A 19,597-nucleotide genomic window follows, 5' to 3' on the forward strand; every position below is an offset into this window, starting at 1 on the left:
AGCGGTACAGGGATTATGTTTACAGCTCTAATCAGTATCAGGCTGAAATCAATCAGACCAAGCAAGAAATACAAAATAGACAAAATGGAATTATTCTCTCTCAAGGGTATCCTTCCAAGAGGGGAGATATTTCCTTGCTAGGGCAGGCAACTGGAAGGACATGGGGTTGACTAGACACACAGACGGGAGATGGTGAGGACTGGCAGGATAGTCAGTGGGCAGACGAGTTGGGTGCGTGAACCGGAGGGCAAAAGTGTGCTCACTCGGGCACCACAGATGTTAGCCAGCCATAATCCTTGGCTCTCCTAAATTGGACTCAAGTGACCTGCTTTTTTGTAGCTTCCTGGGGCCAGTTGTCTTCCGAGTAAACTTGGAGAGTTGTGTACTCATAGAAAACCCCGTCTTGCTGTGTCCAACTTGGGATGGGGAAGGAGAGGGAGGGAGCGGGTAAATGAATGCTCAGAACTGTCTTTCAGAGGCCCTCCACCCTTGGACATTCGACTTCTCCTTATCGGAAGGTCAGGCCAGGCTGAGGTTGCAAATGGAGGGTGAAGCAACCCTGATTTGGCTTTTGCATTTTCTGGAAACTTAGGGCCAGTTTGAGTTCCTTTACCTCTGAATCCAAGTCAGAGAGAGTCGGGAGTATGGAGAGGCACACCTCCAGGCATCGCTTCTCTGGACTGATTACTGTTCTTCAACGTATTCTTTTGAACTTAACTTTGTTCGGAACAATAATGTGTAGCGCTGCTCAGCTGTCAAAACAAAACAAAACAAAAATCTCTCTTATTTATCTGGACACGAACATAAAGAGCCAAATAGAGCAGAGGAAGAAACAGAAGTTCCAGCAAGGGAAAGCACAAAAGAGAAAGAAACCTTTCCCTCTCCTTTCCGTGTGTAGAGAAAAGAACTTCATTTTTGAGGGTATTAGATCAAATACTCTCAAGTCTTTTTTCTTTCTATCCATAAGGCAATTATTGTAAGAAAGGGAGGAAAAATAAATTGGTAACAGATGTGGAGTGTGTGTACTCCCTCGTGTGTTTGAGGGAGATGAAGAATGGCAGTAATTTATTTCCGACTTTCAAAAAATACCAGTCTTAGGAGTTTATTTGGTGCCTGAGAGCCTCTCAGCAAATATTTCTCTGAGCCTTAAATAAGTTTGCCATCCACAAAGGCTATTTTTTCACAAACTCCGATGTTATTGGAAGGATATTTTAAAACACCCATCCTCTCATGAAACACATGTACTTGGAGTAGGAAAAAAACTAAATGTAGTAAATGTAGCAAAACAAAATGTTTTTCTTTGTGCTTTCCTTTAAGAGTAGCCCTGGAAAAACTTTTTGAAACTGCATGCTGGTTGGGCCTTGAAGACTGTCTTCAGCTGTCAAGAGAACTCTTCAAAAACTGGGTGAACCATCCAGAGAATGAGTAAGACTCATATTGGATTGCCCTTGGTTCGGTCCTGTTTCAACACCAATAATTTCTCTACCTTTTCGATGTTCTCATTCTGGGAATGATTGTTTTGTTTTTGCTTGGGTAGTCTGTCTCCTATTTTTTTCAAATACCCCTCCCCCCCCTTTTTTTTTTGCATTGTCTACCGTAGGTCTGGGTATGACAGTGGATTCGAATTTATGCAGTGAGTTGTCACCCTGGGCTGCTAATTTTCAGTGTGTCCCCTAATAAGCACTTGTGCGTATCTTTTTTTTTTTTTAAGATTTTATTTATTTATTTGAGAGAGAGAGAGCACAAGATGGGGGAGGGTCAGAAAGAGAAGCAGACTCCCCACTGAACAGGGAGCCCAAGGCGGGGCTTGATCCTGGGACTCCCGGATCATGACCTGAGCCGAAGGCAGTCACCCAACCAACTGAGCTACCTAGGCGTCCCATTTGTGCGTACCTTGAGTCTGATTTCGTTTGTTCCTCGATGGCTTATTATTGTGATTTATATGTAAGTGTGTCCAAGGAGCTCATTCTCTATGAGTTTGCATTCCCGCTGAGAGCTGAGACGAAGACTATCTTTCTGGTTTTACTGTGTTACATCTAATGAATCACCTCAGGTGGACTCTCAAGAAATGTGATCGTAAGACATGAGATAAGGAGTGCCTGGCTGGCTCGCTCGGTAGAGCGTCTGACTCTTGATCTCAGGGTCATGAGTTCGAGCCCCACATTGGGTGTGGAGATTACTTAAAAAAAAAAAAAAATATATATATATATATATGAGCCCAAGCTGAATTATCAGTGTATGTTGATTGAACTATTATAATTTCCTTCTTTCTTGTAACTCCTTAGTTTCTAAATGAATCTGATGTTCTTGTCTCATGATATTAATGCTAATGACAGTTTCCACAGGTGGCTTTCTCGATCCCTACTTTTGATCATTACATCTGAGACCTCAACATTTTTTTTCTAGGTACATCCTTCTAAAAATATAACATCTAAATAAACATATCACGTAACTACTATGAGAAATATCACTGCATGTTCTACCTTACAGAATACCTTCTCCGATTAAAAGTGTAATTTTATGCTATGGCGTTGCCTTGGGAAGTGAGAAAGAGTGGGACTTTCTGTTAAATATGTACACTAATAAAACAAAGGAAGAAGAAAGGATTCAACTCACTTATGCAATGAGCTGCAGTAAAGACCCATGGATACTTAACAGGTAATTACGGTCAACTTATCTTTGGAGTTCCTGGCGGAGGAATGCAATTAATATACTGAAGGGAGAAAAATAGAACATGGGCTGCTATAGGAACTCAAAGAATACCTGTTTGTGCCCTCCTGACTTAGCACCATATGGGATTTTAAGTCCACTTGTTGAAATTTGCTCTTTCTATTGGATAATGTTTGCGCATTTATTTTCTGCAAATGCATTTTTTGCAGATATATGGAGTATGCCATTACTGCATCGCCTTTCGCTTTTAATGAAACAAATATCGTTGAGGTTGTGGCAGCATCTGAAGTGGGCCGGTACATTGCAAAGGACTTTCTAGTCAACAACTGGCAAGCTGTGAGTGAAAGGTAAGAAGGAAATGCAAGATTGGTCATTGGGTTGGTGCTAGACGCTCAACCTTAGTCTGACTAGGTCACAAAAGTCCTTTGCACGGACCAGAGAAGTGATGATTTTTCTTGCATTTAGTCTCATTTGTGGAAGAGAAGGTCACTTACCCTCAGTTTTGGCTTTCTGTATGAAAATGGGTTTGCCTGGGATTATACCTACCTCAGTCTCCTGGCTTTGCCCACTAAGAAGTTTGTCATCAGAGTAGAACAAATCATCGTTTTTTTTTGTTTTTGTTTTTGTTTTTTTGGTGTGAGTGCACACCAATCATTCATTTATTTTGGGAGGTAGATCACTGTATTTCAAGAAACAACAATGTTCATGACTGTTGCTGTTGCTTGTGTCTTATTTGTCAGATTCCCTTTATGTAGCTGGGTTCCATATTCTCGAACTTTCCATATTTCTTACCTTTTAAGATTAAATCTGCTTGCTTCGTAGCCCCCTGTTGGGTAAAATGTACATTGACATGCAAAAATCAGACAGCATGCCCTTGATGGCCGGTCTTTCTAGCACATGACTTAATCATACATTCCTGAAAGCCTAGAATAATGCGTCCTACAAATACTCACATCTGCTAGAGTTAGCAGATACTTAGCAGATCCAAACACCTGTAAAGTCAGAAGATACCTTTCATAGATAAGTTTATTCTTTTGGAACAGAAAGTATATTTAGAATATAAATGTTTAAGAATGGGAATATGGGGGGTTCCTGGGTGGCTCGGTCGGTTAGGCATCCGACTGTTGGTTTTGGCTCAGGACATGATCTCAGGGTCGTGAGATCAAGCCCTGAGTCCCTGAGCGTGGAGCCTGCTTAAGATTCTCTCTCTCCCTCTCTCTCTCCATGCACTGCAGCACCCGCATCTCTAAAAAAAAAAAATATGAATATGGCTCTCCTACAAAACAAAATCCTGCAGAGTTTTTCTTCTGTAAATGTTTATTGAACTCCTTTAAACACCAAAAAAATGTGCTTTTAAATCAGAAATTTACAACATGTAGCTAAAAGCTTGTTTGCATAGTACCATTTTCCTGGCTTATCGCAGAACACGCTTATTGAGAAAATTGACCTTATGTCCACTGTTAAATTATCTATCATTCTAAGTTCATTGCCTCTGGCAGCCTTATGAATTCCTTAAATCTCCTCGGATTCTGAAGACCTTGGGGGTAAATGGTATCTTCCATTTTTGCTTAAGTTGTTAAAGATAATGCCCTCCTTCCTAGGTCCCACTGGGAACTGGGGAGCTAGGATTGAAATGAAAATTATTGACATTGGTCCCCTTGGTCCCTGAGGTTTCAGAGATTCCAGCCCCACAGGGTTGTCTCTTTGTTTCTGTTCTCTCTCCCCGGAGTTTGTCACAGAAGCCCCGTCCCCGCGTGCCCCCTCTAGGTCTGGCTCTGCCTGGCCCAGGAGGCCATCTGTCCTTCTGCTGTGGGCATTCACTTCAGCTATTGTTCTTGACTGTTTCCTTCCCGAGGAGCAGTTGTGGAATTAAAACGCTGAGAGCACAGCTCCTTTAAGAACTGTGTGATGATTTGCCTGAGGGCCCAATGGTGATCTCCTCTGTTCCTTCCTATGCACTGCTGGGCCCTGAGGAAGACAGAGCTTCACGGATTTTGAGCCAGGCTTAGTGTTTAGCAGCGCCTGGCACCTGGTACATCCTTCTAAGTGCTGAGGATCGTACTTACTGTCGTTGGGGCTCAAAGTGACATGGTGAGCCCAGGCACAACATTAGAAATCTCCTAGAGTGGTTCAGTCACCTCAAGGCTCTCAAGCCCACCTACCCCCTTAAAAATCAGAATCCACCAAAATAGGGCGGGAAATCTGCACCTTTCACCAGCTCCCTCGGTGATGCTGGTATGGTTTAACATGAAACCAGCTGACCCCTGATTAAAAAAATCGTCTAAGGCTGCACTGCTCAATATGATAGCCACCGGTTAATCCATGGATCTTTAAATTTAAATTTGAACTGACTAAAATTAAAGAAAATTTAAAATCCAGCTCCACCGTTGCACGAATCCTGTTGTAAGAGCATGAAGTGACCAACAGCTACCATGCTGGACCGCTCGGGTACAGAACATTGCCATCACTGCCGAGTTCAGCTGGACAGCATGCTCGCAGGGGTAAACCAGCCCCTTGATTCATTTTTCATCCCCTCTTCCTCTAGCACACACAGCACATGTGCTGAGAAAACCCCCCAAAATGGCTTTGAGCAACTCATGGGAAAGATCGCTCTCAATTTAAGTGACTTGGAGTGTGTTTTAAATTTATTCCTCAGAAGAACCGTTTTTTTTTTCTGTGTTTAGAGAACAGGAACACGTTGGTAACACCCTCTGGAAAGTCCATTGTGTGGCGATTTATTTACATCTGATTTTAACCAAAGGGCCGAGAAGTGATGGGTGGCAATTTATTTCAATGATGTACGTACTATATTAAATGGATGGAATGCCCCACTTTTTTTTTTTAACTCTAAATGGGTCTTTTGAACCTCAAGAAGCTCCTAGAATTATAGGACACCTCAGTGGCTCAGTGGATTAAGTGTCTGCCTTCAGCTCAGGTCATGATCTCGGGGTCCTGGGATCGAGTCCCGCATCGGGCTCCCTGCTCAGTGGGGGGGTCTGCTTCTCCCTCTCCCTGCCGCTCCTCCCCACTCATGCTCTGTCTCTCTCTCTCTCTCTCAAATAAATAAATAAAAATCTTAAAAAATAAAGAAGCTCCTAGAACTGTAAATATATGAGCTTTTAACCATGACTTGAATATTTTAATCCCTTATCAACAAGATGTCATGCTCATAAAATTGATGCCTATTTATAGCAAATTCATCTCAGTTCACTCCTCTCACACATTCTGCTACAAAAAGTCTTTCAGACTAAAATAGTTTGCTTTCTATATCTAATACATTTTTTATTTACTTTTTACTCATTTATTTAATAGTAATTGTAATATTGATCAGTCTTGCTGAATTGTGCAAATGATTCTGTTTGAATGAACAATGATAATATTTATAGATTGTTAGGAAATAAAAGTGCAAGTTAATAATCAAAATGTTATACACCCTAAAAATGGCTCAAAAATGCTTACTTAATTCTTTGTACATCAGAACATTTAAGTCATCACTTATTTAAACAGTTATGTTTAACATGAAGACTAGCATGTTACCAGTCTTCCTATGATAATAAAGACAACATAAAGGATCAATGCACAAATGCCTCTGACAAATTAAATTTTACATTAATTATGTGAAAAAGACTTATTCTGAACTTCCTGAAATGTGACTGATTCCTAGCAAGTTAGCTGCGAAATTCGTGTTTCTCTGGTATGTTTCACTGAGCATTGTTCATGGAATACGAAAGACAGTAGCCTGATCAGTTTGGGAACGATCTGTGTTAACCTCCACTTTTTGCAAATTCACAGTATATGCTAGCATCGTAAAGACCCCAAGAAGCCCCATAGAAGAAAATCTAGAGTTTTCCATACCTTTTTCCTACATCTTACAGCTGTAATCCTGCTACTTACCGTCTGTGTCATGTAAACAGAATGTCATTTTGCCAGGAGATCCGTTGTTCTGGGAGAGAAACTGACGAGAAACTGAATTCTCCAGCACTCCCCTCTGGAATGCAACTAGAACAACAACTGTTTATTGTTTGCCTGTTAGTTAACAAGTTGGTCTTGGTTTCCTCTTATATAAAATGAAAGGCATCCTATTTGATCAATTCCGAGGTTCTTTCTCGTAATAAACAGTTATCATCTTTCCATGCCAAGGTCCAGGTAGTTTAAGCTGTTGTCAAGGATATAAGGTGATGAGGTTGTGCTACCTGAGAAATGCTGTAGAGGAGAGCCAGAGAAAATTTGGGGACTGAAAGAGAAGAATGGGATTTGAGTGGCATTTGAACAAACAGTGGGGGGAAAAAAATGACCTTCTGCATGGACCAGAGGACGCCAACAAATGCCTGGGGGCAGGACTGAGCATCTGACTTGGGACCGGTCACAGTAGGTGGCTGGAACTCGGGGCTCTGGAACGGAGGAGACGGGGCTGGTCAAGTGTTAGAGCTGAGGGCTCTGGCCGGCAACACTTTGGGCCCCACATACTTCCCAGGAAGCCTGATCTGAAACTGTATTTGGGAATACTTGTATTGAGGCAAACAACTTCCGTTTGGTCCTGCCCCTCACTCCTGTGTCCGGAGCATTGCACTGGTTGCTGTGGGGTATTTAAGTCCATTGTTGGGCCAAAGATGATCTTTTGAGTCCCGATCCCAGTGAGGAAACCTCCACTGACCATAAAGACATCTTGCAGGTTAGGGAAAGATGCGTCTGGCCCTGCAGCTGTGGATGGGTCTCATGGAAGAATGTGTGGATAGAGATGAAGCAATAGGACTTGTATGAGTTGTTACTGTAGGCAGTAGAAATGGTGTTTGTGCCCTATCATCCTGGCCAGGTGCTTTTGGGTTTTGGTTTTGTTTTTTTAAGATTTTATTTATTTATTTGTCAGAGAGAGAGAGAGCACGCACGAACAGGGGGCGCGGCAGGCAGAGGGCGAAGCGGGGAGCCTGATGCGGGGCTTGATCCCAGGACCCTGGATCATGATCTGAGCTGAAGGCAGATGCCCACCCGACTGAGCCACCTGGGTGTCCCCTGCTTTTGGCTTTCTTAAAACCATGTAGGCTTCACAGCCTCCAGGAAAACCCTAGTTTTATTTGAATATAGAATACAAAGTATGATCAGTTTCCTGACCTAAAATGAATCTTACCCCCTTCTTTTTCACCAAAGCCTTGATTTCGTCTTCAAATGTTGTTACACTGGCTAAGCATGAAAGCTTGCACACGTTCCCGCTTCCTCCCTGTTGGGTTTCATAATGGGGAGCACACAGCTGAACGGAGAAATAGGAGCTCAAGCAAACGGAGAACAGTCAGGTGTTACAGAGAGGTTCTTTTACCTTGAAGTATTATACCAACATTAACTCTTGCAATTTTTAATTTCAAGTATACTTTTTTAAAGTAAGTCAATCATGTGTATTAACTATCTACCGTAGATAGAACAGAATGGTAGTTGAACCCTTTCTTGTTGGGTCCAAAACATTAACCCTATTTTAATTTTCTTTCTTCTTTAATGCATCCCAAAGTCTTTATTTACCTTTTTAACCACAGCAAGGCTTCGGACAGGTATGTATCTGTTGTTTCTCCATAACAATGTTTCATGGTTTTTTTTTCTGGATGATCCTTGTTGGACATTCAAGGACTCGAAACTAGAGGGGAAGTTTCAATCTCGGTGCCTGTTTGAAGGCGAGAAAGTGGAGCCAGAGTACTTAGCCCTTCGGTAATCACCAACATGTGGAGAATCTTCAAAGACATGGATCCTCTCTCCAAAAAGTATATACAAATACAAAATTTTAAATAAGCTTTCAGGGTAGGTTAGGCAGAGTTTCTGAAACTGATCCCATATTAATTACTGTTTTTTAAGGAGCATAATTTGCATATTTACTTACCCCTTTTAAATTGTCTTAATTTGAGGTACATGACATCTGTTTTAACCACCTCATTTAAAAAGATAAAAATGGTTGAGGTTTTTAAGAAGAGCTTTTTATATTTAAGTAAAGCTTCCAGAACTATGTGGACCCAAATTGATATTTACCTATGAATATTTCCTTAGTGCTGATAAAATCTTTATAATAGATTTCCTATGAAATGATGAAGCTAAGCTAGTTCATGCATGTTGTTGCTTAGATTTGGGACGGAGGAATCAATAGGGGCTGTGCACTCAGCATCTTACCTGCTCTATAAAATACAGCTTTATCTTGCAAAACATTTTCCACCTCTGATTAGCATCTTGTTGCTTTGTAGGTACGGAACACAATCGCTGGTTAGTCTCATGTATATAATAGGGAGAACCATAAGTACAGACTTGCAGATCACAGAGGTAAGTACTTTAGATATCCTGAATTATAATGATAATTTAGAAGCCATTTTTCACATAATCTGGAGCTGCTAAAATTGAAAACGACAGGCTTATTGGAATAACTGTATTCCGTGCCTCCGTTGGGGTTATTTTCACTGTGCGCAGGAAATGGCTTTCCATCTTGCTCCTGAAATAGAGACCATTCTTGCTGGTAGAGGGTTGGACGCCATCCTTGCTCACCTCACTTGACTGCAGTGCCCTCTGGCTAGGACTCTTGGCCCCGGGCTGCTCTTCTGAGCATCCCGGCCCTCAGTCCTTGCCCTGCTGTCAAAGCTTCAGGAACTCATCAAGTGATGAGAAGACATTTTTACTCTTTTCCTTATAACCTGGCCCCTGCCTGCCTCTCTGGCTTCATTTTTTGCCTGCCTCACCACCGAGTGTAGGAGACGCTCCCCAACACTTTGCCTCCAGTGATGCTGTACCATTTACAGATTTTCTTTAATTATCATGTTGCTTCACATTTTCCAGATTTTGGAAATGCCCTGCCTTCTGATTTGGGTGACTTCACCCTGCCTGTCCTTGGCTGGATGATTCCCAGTTATCCTTTAAGACCCTGCTCAACCACCTAGACTAGGAATTTTTTAATTAACTGATTTACACGCTCTCCTCCTGCATGCTCTTCAGTTATCCTATGAATACCTGTATCATAGCACTAACCACCTTATACTATTATTGGTGTGTAAATGGGTCTGCTCCCTGAGGCCCTAAGAAGCTCCCTGAGGAGGGAGACCACATTTTTGTCAGATCTGTATTCTAGAACCTAGAAGGGGTCTGGCTATTTCTTTTTCTTCTTTTAAGATTTTAAAGTAATCTCTCCACCTAGAGTGGGGTTCGAACTCACAGACCCGAGATCAAGAGTCGCACGCTCTACCCACTGAACGCGCCAGGCGACCCGGAGCTTGCCATTTCTAGCCTCTGCTTCCTCCTCGGCTTAATGTCTTCTTAGGCAGGCTTTCTCCACAAGAGGCAAACGTAGCCCCAGGCTTCTGTTATCCTTAGCCCTCTCAGTTGTAGGAGGAGGAGTCCTTGCTCACCCAACTTCAAGTTCCAGCCCTGTGGAATGACTCTGGTTCGTCCTACTTTGGGTCCGCATACCCCGGTCGGTGACTATGGCCTGGTGTAGGGGGTGGGGGGTGCTGGGTCATGTGCCTGCATTTGGAGCCAGCCCCACCCAAACCACAGGCACTGCGTTAGGGGAGCAGTAGTTCTGGAAAGAAAAGGGGATCATGTATCCAGAAAGTAAACTAAGGGGCCAAAGCAAATATCTATCAAACACACGCACAAACACACACACATAAAATAAAACAAGGGTAATATATAATACAACCTCTATACACCTAGTAGCCTAGGTAAAATTAGAAAGATTTACTATACCAAACACCGGCAAAGAGGTAAGGCAACCAGAACTCTCTTTTTCTGCCAGCGAGAAGGTAACATGTACAACTACTTTGGAAAACAGGCGGTCTTTTAAAATGTTACTTAGACATGTATGACCTAGCAGTTCCATTCTTAGGTTTTTACTCAGGAGGAATTAAAACCCATATCCACACAAAGACTTGTTACATAAATGTTCACGGCAGCATTATTCACGTTAGCCAAGAACTGGAAACTATCCACACATCCAGGAGTAGGTGCCTAGATAAGGAAAATGTAATATATCCACACCAGGGAATACTATCCTGCAATTAAAAAAAAAAAAATAAGTTTGTGTAACATCATGGATACATCATCTCAAGATGATTAGGCTGAGTTAGAAACAAAAAAAAACCAGACACATTCTGGGAAATGCAAATATAATCTGTCGTGACAAAAGGCAGATCTGTGGTTGCCTGGGGTGGAGGGAGAGGTTGCCTGGGGTGGAGGGAAAGCTCGATTGCAGAGCGCCTGAAGGAATATGTGGGTGATGGAAATGTACTTTACTGTATCTAGCTCCTAGCTCTGTGTTTCACGGGCATATAAAATGAGTACCACTCACTCACTTGTCACACTTCAAGTGCATATGGTTTATTGTCCATCAATTTCATCTCAATTGATTCAGTAAATATTTTTTGAAAAAAATGTCTGAGCACAAATTAAACACTGTAGCCCGGAACTATATTAGTATGAACAGAAAGGGCCTGTATAAATAAGGAAGGAAAAGCAATCACTTCTTGGCCTTTTGGCTGAGATCAAGGGTAGTGTCTGTTCTTATCAGGTTAATATCTCATACATCCTCTATCCAAGGATAAGATATTAAGGGGATTTATGGAGCAGGGAGCTCCATCCACTCCACACATCAACCTGGGTTAAAGAAAAAAAAAAAAAAAGAAGAAGAAAGGAAAATCAGCTCCCCTGCCCCAGCAAATAAACCAATAAATACATAGGTCATAGAGGCCTGAAGTTTGATTGTGAGCCAAAAGAGAGAGAGAGAGAGAAGCAGTCAGGTATGTAGTTGTTATTATGGGAGAGGAAGAATCACGAATTCCTGAAGGACTTCTCTACGTGTGAGTTTGGGCCTGCCTGAGGCTGAGCTGCCAGGACCTGACTTATCAGGGGTTCCCTGGCCAGGAGAGGGAGGGGCACCCAGACATGCTGGAAGGAAGCCTCCAGAATGAAGGCCGAGTTTGTGTTGGCAGTGAAGGGCCTCCGTTCCTCTTTGTGTCTAGAGAACCCAGGGAAGTTTTATTTGTTGTTTCATGAATGAATGAAGTGCCTATAAATTTAGCAGTCCTCGGAGTTCCAAAACTCTAGAGTCACTGATAGTTTGTTTTTTTTAAAAAACAAAAACAAAAACAAAAACAAAAATACCTTCAGCTGTGGTGAAATTTTTGCCATTTTGGAAAACAAGTAAATTAGCTACTGTGAATGTCCTTGTCAAAAATGTAGTAATCATTTATAGATTATAGTCCTGCTGTCATCTATCCGTTCATGGGATCATACTGAAAATATGGTCTGGTCTTCGTATGGCACCCAGCGGGAGCCTGGCCTCACATTCTCAGCGTGCATGAAGCCCCACCGACAATCCCACAGACCCCTACTCCCCTCCCACACACTGCAGGTGGTACAGGGTTCTGGGCAGCTGTGGGAGAGGGCAGGAGGTTTGTTCCTGGTTCCTTTAGCCCACGTTTTGCTCAGAACTTACTTTTTGGGCGCCTGGGTGGCTCAGTCGGTGAAGCATCTGCCTTCGGCTCAGGTCATGATCCCAGGGTCCTGGGATTGAGCCCCACATCAGGCTCCCTGCTCAGCGGGGAGTCTGCTTCTACTCTACCCTACCCCCCCATGATCTTACTCTCTCTCTCAAATAAATAAGACCTTAAAATAAAAAGAAACTTACTTTTCTTTTACATGGTAATTAGGCTGGATGGCCCTATTACTCCTCAATTTCAAGTCCACTAGGCTTTAAGTGACATTTCCTAAGCTGGCGTCTGTACATTGTCATCTCACATGTTCTAAATTCAAATTCAGGAAAACAGTATGGAGGTTCCTCAAAAAGTTAAATATAGAACTACCCTATAATCCACCGATTGCACCACTAGGTGTTTACCCAAAGGATACAAAAATACAGATTCTAAGGGGAACACGCACTCCGCTGTTTATAGCAGCATTATCAAGAAAAGCCGAACTATGGAAAGAGCCCAAATGTCCATCGACCGATGAATGGATAAAGAAGACGTGGTCTCTATAGATACACAGTGGAATATAACTCAGCCATCAAAAAGAATGAACGTGCAACAATATGGTTGGAGCTAGAGGGTATTAGACTAAGCAAAATAAGTCAGTCAGAGAAGGACAAATATCATATGATTTCACCATATGTGGAATTTAAGAAAGAAAACAGATAAACATATGGCAAGGGAAAAAAAAGGGAAGTAAACCACGAGAGACTCTTAACGAGAGAGAACAAACAGGGTTGATGGAGGAAGGTGGGTGGGTGGGGGATGGGCTAGATGGGGAATGGGCATTAAGGAGGACACTTGTTATGATGAGCACCGGGTATTGTATGTAAGTGATGAATCACTAAATTCTACTCCTGAAACCAGTATTACACTATGTGGTAACTAACTAGAATTGAAATAAAAATCTGGAAGAAAAAAAAAAGTTCTAATCCAGTGACACAGAAACAGACTTTTTGGAATATGACTTATTAGTTCGCTGGGGTCTGGCTTAGACATAGTATTGCGGCAGATGTTCCCATAACTAAAGGCTTGAGCTGACTCAGTGAAGGAATCCAGTCAGGGGACAAGCCCACTCTCTAAATATTCTTAAATAAAGGATAACACTTGTAAGGGTCCAGATGTTAGGGGCCAGTCTTGAGCCTTGGGAGTTGCAGCATTTTTCTGAGATAAGAGTTCTCCCTGTGTGTCTGTCCACACATCTGGTGTAATATCCAGTATGCATTCGGTGAGTCATTACTGAGCACCTGCTCTGTGCTCCGGGGCATAGAGCAGGGAATCAAATAGATGAAGCTCCCCCTTCACAGGACTTCTGGTCTACACCTAATTCTTCAGGGTAGGCGTAGTCTTCATCACCTGTTCTCAAGCAGGGTCTCCCCAGGAGCACACAGTCTGTGGGAGCGCACCTTCTTACCTACTCTGGCCACCATGTGCGCGCCATTTGCAAAATCCATTTACTCCTCCACACGAACGTTGCCTTATTCTGTCTCATGACCCACCCTCTCTCGGTGCTTGCAGCTGCAGCAGTTTTTTGGCAACATGTTGGAAGAGCACCAGAGGCTCACAGTCCACGCGAAATTACAGACAATAAAGAAGAAAAATCTGGAAAACAAAACACGCAATGCCAGGATGATGGCATGGCTACAGAGGAACACATAACCGGCGCCCCTCCTGCCTGCTAGAATGGATTTCACTCACACTTTTATCTCCCAGGGCTTCGTGAGTCTGCAAAACCACATGTGTTGTTATTTGTATGTCAGTCACATTTGCTCCTCAGGGTCCTTCCTGTTCTTCCCAGGCTGTCCCGTTTGGCCCCAAGGCTCACTGATTCCCCAGGATGTTGCCAACCCAGGGGAAGATTTTACTTTCCTGTGGGGCTGTGAAGCCACAGGATTTACTCGGGGTGCCTTGTAAAAACAAATTTACCTTAGAAAGCCTTGCTTATTCTGTTGTGAAAGCCAGCAGAATACTGGATCATTGGCCAACTGAGCACATCTTCTCTGAGGGAAAACACAGACTTGCAATACTCTGGATTTTATGTAGTTCATTATTTAAAAGCGTCATTAGCAAATAACACAACAGTGTAAAGAAAGAGAAACCAGACAAATAATACTCACTAGGACCTAGAGAAGCCAAGGAAACATTTTAAAAAGAAGGAACAGCTCATCCTAGGAGCCATGTGAAGTGCCTGAAGGGCCGGACATGGGTCTTCTGTTCATTTCTCTCTTCCCACAGGGCCTATCACATTGTGCCACACATTACAGGCCACTGAAGTTTAGGGTGTCACAAAAAGCCAGGATCGCAGGATCCGTGACGTGCCCTTCAGATTGTGGAGGCCTGAAGGACAGGAAGGAACCTTCCTGAAGCCGGAGACTGCATCCCCACCTGTGGGCCGGGCACTCACTCAGCCCAAGTTTATGAACAAAAATAAGGATGTCAACAGACAGTAGCCATAAGGGACTGATTTTCAGCACAAAGGGAAGTGGTCAAATAAAGAGAAAGAGAACAAAAAGCCTAACCACAGCAGACTCTTTACAGCTCTGCACTCAGGGCACGAAGTCAGAATTGTGGTTCCATTTGGCCAGACTGAACCTGCTTGTAAGTGGGGACAACTTGAAACGCATTCATCAGTTGCAGTGTTGGGAGTTGGCTTAGATCAGTTACCCCGGATTGAATCAGGATGGCTAAGGCAAATCATCCCACTCAAGACTTTGTGTGTGTTTAATTCTGTGTCTTCATTTTGATTTTGTTTTTGTAGAAAGGGGCTAAGGCTACAGATCTCTGATCTACCTCAGAGGGATGTAAAAATTAAGAGAGGCTTTAAATACGTTGTATGAGCTCAAGGCCTTGTGATCTAGGGTTTTCTCCCCCTCCCTCTTGTGTAAGTCGATGCAGCCACAAATGAAGATGCAAAAAACCAGAGTTGGCTTTTGTATTCGCTTCACAAGAAGATGCTCCCTGAGTGAGCAGGAGGCCATGGGACGTGGCCCCAAAACCAACCAAAGCACTGCCTCCTCAGACTTTGACCATGGGTCATAGGTCAGAGAGCTTTTTCCTTAAATTTAGAAATGTACAACTTAAGCAATAAAATATTACCATGTGTTCAAATTCTTCCATGTGAGGTATTTTCCGGTGTTTTCTAGAACATTCGTTCTCTGTCTCCTATCATTCCTTCAGTCACAGTCTCAGCTTACGATAACCATGCCACACGTCTTCTCTCTTGCTTTTCTCTTCCTCTTCTTCATCTCCCTCCGTGTCTCCCTTGGGATCCCTTCTTCTTTTCCAGTAATCTCTGCCCGCCTCCTGCCTGGCTCTCCGCGTCCCCCTTCCTCAGTCTTGCCACCCTGCTGTGCCCTCGGAGGCTCTGACCCTGGTCACCCGGTGTGGGTGACGCCAACACTGTGTGATTCCACCAGAGGAGCACCTTGGCGTGGCTCTCCAGGCCATCTGTTGAAAATCAAAATCTGGTTACATCTTAGCTTCTGTGGTCACTAAACAGCACTGAAAGTGTTTATCAGATGTCCAAATATTTGGTTAAGAGTCCTTCCTCTAAGTAGGAAAAAGAACTTCGAATAATGTACTTTTTTTTTTTCTTACACGGAGGAAGCCGGTGATCCCAGACAGGCATTACATTTTATTATATCGTACTTATACTTAGGATAAAATGGAGTAATTATTGCTTGATTACTGTGATCGCCATAAGTCAGGGAGCAAAACTGAGGCAGATTTGTGTAAATGGTGTAAAAACTTTATTAACCGATGAACCAGCCTATCTATTAGCACCCCAACCATAAAACAATTTCTCTGACCCATCCAGTGTACCCAGTCTGACTTGTGCTGTTCGCCCTAGAAAAAAGTTAACAAGATGGACAACATGGTCGTGCGTTTTTCGGTAATTAGAAATGAAAAGTTTTCCCTCACAGTCTTCTGCCTTTTTCCTGCTCAAACTCGCTCAGTGACTTGTCATCACTGAGTCTAAGTGAGAGAACGAATGCTTTGGTCTTGAAGACACGAGATCGTATGCAATTTAGAGTTCTGGGGTCAAGCTGTCCAGCAATTTATTCTGAGGAACGAGGGAAGAAGGAAAAAGAGATTGAAGAGGGAAGTCTTCTTGATTACTTTCCCTCTTTGCTCCAACAAATGTTATTTTGTTTCCATCCAAACTCTAGCAGGATTAATATGTCCAAAGCAAAGCCTTAGGTGGGACTTGGAGTAAATAGAACTGCCTCCCCCACACAGAGAATCAGGAATCAGCATTCGAGATCAGCCAGCTCTTCTCTGGAATCCGGCAACATTCAGCGAAGATATTCTCTACAACACACATATCTAGGAATTGGTTGGGCTTTTCCTCTTCTCCTTTCATAAGCAGGTTGGTCCTTAAGGTGAGAGCAAGGCAGGCCTCTCTACCATGGGAGCCAAGGGAGAGTTGTGGAGTCCTGAAATGGGTGGAGGAGCTTGGGTGAGCAAAGGGGGAGTCTACGCCATGGGAAGCAGCTTGGTGCAAGATGGCAGAGCCCAAGGAAGTGAGTAGGATAACCACACAGTGCAGGGAGGGGGCTTATGACATGGAGAGTCAGAGCCCAGACAAGGTGAGAAAGGGAAGTTCAAGCTCTAGTCGGGTGAAGAGGACTCCCCCGGGCCAGGGCAGTGACCCAGCATGAGGTATCAGAGCCTGAGGATGGTGAGGAGGGCATCACATGGGGTGGGCAAGAGCAGCAATAGGAGCTTGGTTACCACAGGCGAATGAATCAAATACAAAAATACACAAATGATAATAGGACCCAGGTTTCTCACCGTTGGAGAAGAGCATAGCAAAAATTCAAAAAGAGATCTGGAATGAACCTTTGGTCATTGGATTGGAAACGGAGGTACCGATGTGAACGGTCCTCATAGTATGACAGAGTCACACACAGAGATGTAAATATGCGTAGACGCGTCATACTGTTTCTGTGTGAAGAGATATGGATATACATGTTGACATCGACCCTACCTTCTCAACTAAGGGGGTCTGGGCGCAGCAACATCCTACTAACAGTGAGCACAGCCCAGACGTTGGCTTCTAAATGCCATGGTCTGCTGTATGAACCAGGTCTCCTCAGAGAAATGGCTGATCTCAGGGCTTTGACAGGGAAGGGACAATTGGAAATGGAACATCTTTTTGTACCGAAAGACAAGGATGTGCCCAAGGAATGATGGGGTCATGTCAAATCCTGATCCTTGCCAAATCGACATCACACGAATCTAATCGTGAGGAAATAGCCGACAAACCCGAACTAAGGGACCGGCCACAAAATAGTCTTCGAAAGCCTCAAGGTCATGGAAGTAAAGGAAAGATAGAGGACCATCTTAGACTGAAGGAAGTTAAAGACACAGGACAACAAGGTGTAACATGTAATTCAGAACTGGATCCTTTTGCTATAAAGAACATTATTGGGACAACTGGAAACATTGGAATGGAGTCTGAGGGTTAGATACTGGAAATGTATCAATGTTAATTGTCCCACTTTGACAGGTGGGTTATATTTAGGTAGAAAATATCCCCTGGGGCGCCTGGGTGGCTCAGTTGGTTAAGTGACTGCCTTCGGCTTGGGTCATGATCCCGGAGTCCCGCGTCGGGCTCCCTGCTCAGCGGGGGGTCTGCTTCTCCCTCTGACCCTCCCCCCTCTCATGTACTCTATCTCATTCTCTCTCTCAAATAAATAAATAAATAAAATATTTAAAAAGAAATATATCCCCTGACCTACAACCAGGGATATTTTCCGCCTAAACGTAATCCACCTGTCAAAGTGGGAAAATTTAATACACCTTAAGAGGTGAACTTACTTCTTAAGGATTCAGGAAACAAAAATATTTTTCTTGTCATTTCAACTTTTCTGCAAATGTGTGATTAAATAAACTAAATTTAAAAATAAATACAAGAGAATTGTTTTTAAATAGAAACTGCAATATATTTTTCTTTCAAACCATTTTTTTCATTCAAACTTGGTAACAGCCAAGTCTTAAAGTTTATCTGTTAAACATTTCAATAAGCACAAACAGAAAACATTAAGTTGTCCCAAAAGACTTAATGTCTTGTTTCAGCCAATATTTTCCATCTTAAACCAGAGGGACTGGGGCGCCTGGGCGATTCAGTAGGTTAAGCGTCTGCCTTCCGCTCAGGTCGTGATCCCAGGGTCCTGGGATCGGGTTCCGCGTCGGGCTCCCTGCTCAGCGGGGAGTCTGCTTCTCCCTCTCCCTCTGCTGTTCCCCCTGCCTGTGCTTTCTCTCTCGCTCTCTCTAATAAATGGGTAAAATCTTAAAAAAAAGAAAAAAATAGAAGTGCCTTCGAAATTCTCTGGTTCTCTGACTACGACTCGAGCTGGTAATTTTCTTCCCGTAGGCGTCCAGCGCACTCAGAAGTAGCCAGCCACCCCACATCCTTCCAGTGACAGTGGTCAAACACAGCCGACCTTGGATCCCTGAGGGCACCTTCACTCAGTAGGTACCTTATTGTAATTAACCTGATTAATGGCGCTGTCAGCGCTGCGTCCAAGGCCAGGGGCGGGATCAGAATCCCACCTTGAGAATCTATTTCCTGCGAGTCTGCTGCCAACAGTCAGGGTTCAGTCTGGAAAACAGAAACCGGCTCTGCTTTTTTTGGACTGAAAGAGCATATTATTTTTTAACATTGGCATATAAGGAGCTGAAAAGGTACAGAGTGACGGTAAGATAAGGCCAAAACACACAAACACACAAACAAACAAACAAACAAACAAACGGCAAGGCATAGCTAGCACTCCCGGGACGGGCAACGAAGGGAAGAGGCGAGGTTATGTAGAACCTGGAGGCAGGTGGTGCTGCCTCCGAAGCTCAGAGAAAGGGCCTGCAGAGCGGGGACCAAGACCTGGAGGAGGGGGCCCCGGCCAGCAGGTGCTGGTATTCTCAGGGGAACACATCAGGCTGGGTCTAGGACACCAGGGGAAATATCCCGAGAACTGGAATCCAACAGCCACCATCCCGAGGAAGAGTCATTGCTGGGGTGATGCTGGTAGAGCAGGAAACAGAGAGGAGGGGGCAAGCCCCTGGTCCCCACTGCAGCTTTCCCGCGACCCTCAGCGCCCCCTGCTGGCAGAGCTGGCAAAGACCGCAGAGTCCGCCCCTAACATCACACAGCGGAGAAACAAGGTGAATCGGCAACTGACCGACGGTGGCCTAATAACCCACTCGGGTCAGTGGAATTGTTCAGATTTTAACAGATGGGGGAAGGAAGGCTTAAGGCCACAGCACTAGCAGAGGCAGGAGCCAGAACTTAAAACCCACTCCGTTTACTGCCAGCCCTCATTTACTTTGGGATTTTCTTTTACCTTTTAATTTAGGACATGGTTAAGATACTATTGTAAGTCGACAAGCCTCATTTGAAAGCTTTTAATCCACACACACCTACTGTGGACCAGAACTATAATAGG

At 43.7% G+C, this 19,597-nt stretch overlaps 1 protein-coding gene and 1 pseudogene across 7 annotated transcripts in view; both read left to right on the forward strand.

Moving 5' to 3' along the window:
* Positions 1 to 19,597, forward strand: part of LVRN (laeverin) — an 88,028-nt gene that overhangs the window by 50,916 nt on the left and 17,515 nt on the right. For 2 of the 7 annotated variants that reach the window (XM_025860864.2, XM_025860865.2), the window contains 5 exons: positions 1,318 to 1,425; positions 2,491 to 2,658; positions 2,880 to 3,017; positions 8,886 to 8,961; positions 13,671 to 15,263. In XM_025860864.2, the coding sequence (XP_025716649.1) occupies positions 1,318 to 1,425; positions 2,491 to 2,658; positions 2,880 to 3,017; positions 8,886 to 8,961; positions 13,671 to 13,811 (631 nt within the window). In that variant the 3' untranslated portion in view covers positions 13,812 to 15,263. The other 5 variants (XR_012374178.1, XR_012374177.1, XR_012374179.1 and 2 more) reach the window with 5 other exon arrangements.
* Positions 11,143 to 11,268, forward strand: LOC112815214 (U2 spliceosomal RNA; annotated as a pseudogene).

Source organism: Callorhinus ursinus, unplaced genomic scaffold (assembly GCF_003265705.2).
Source record: "Callorhinus ursinus isolate GAN/ISIS: 27379988/994484 unplaced genomic scaffold, GSC_fseal_2.0 scaffold30, whole genome shotgun sequence".
NCBI lineage: Eukaryota > Metazoa > Chordata > Mammalia > Carnivora > Otariidae > Callorhinus > Callorhinus ursinus.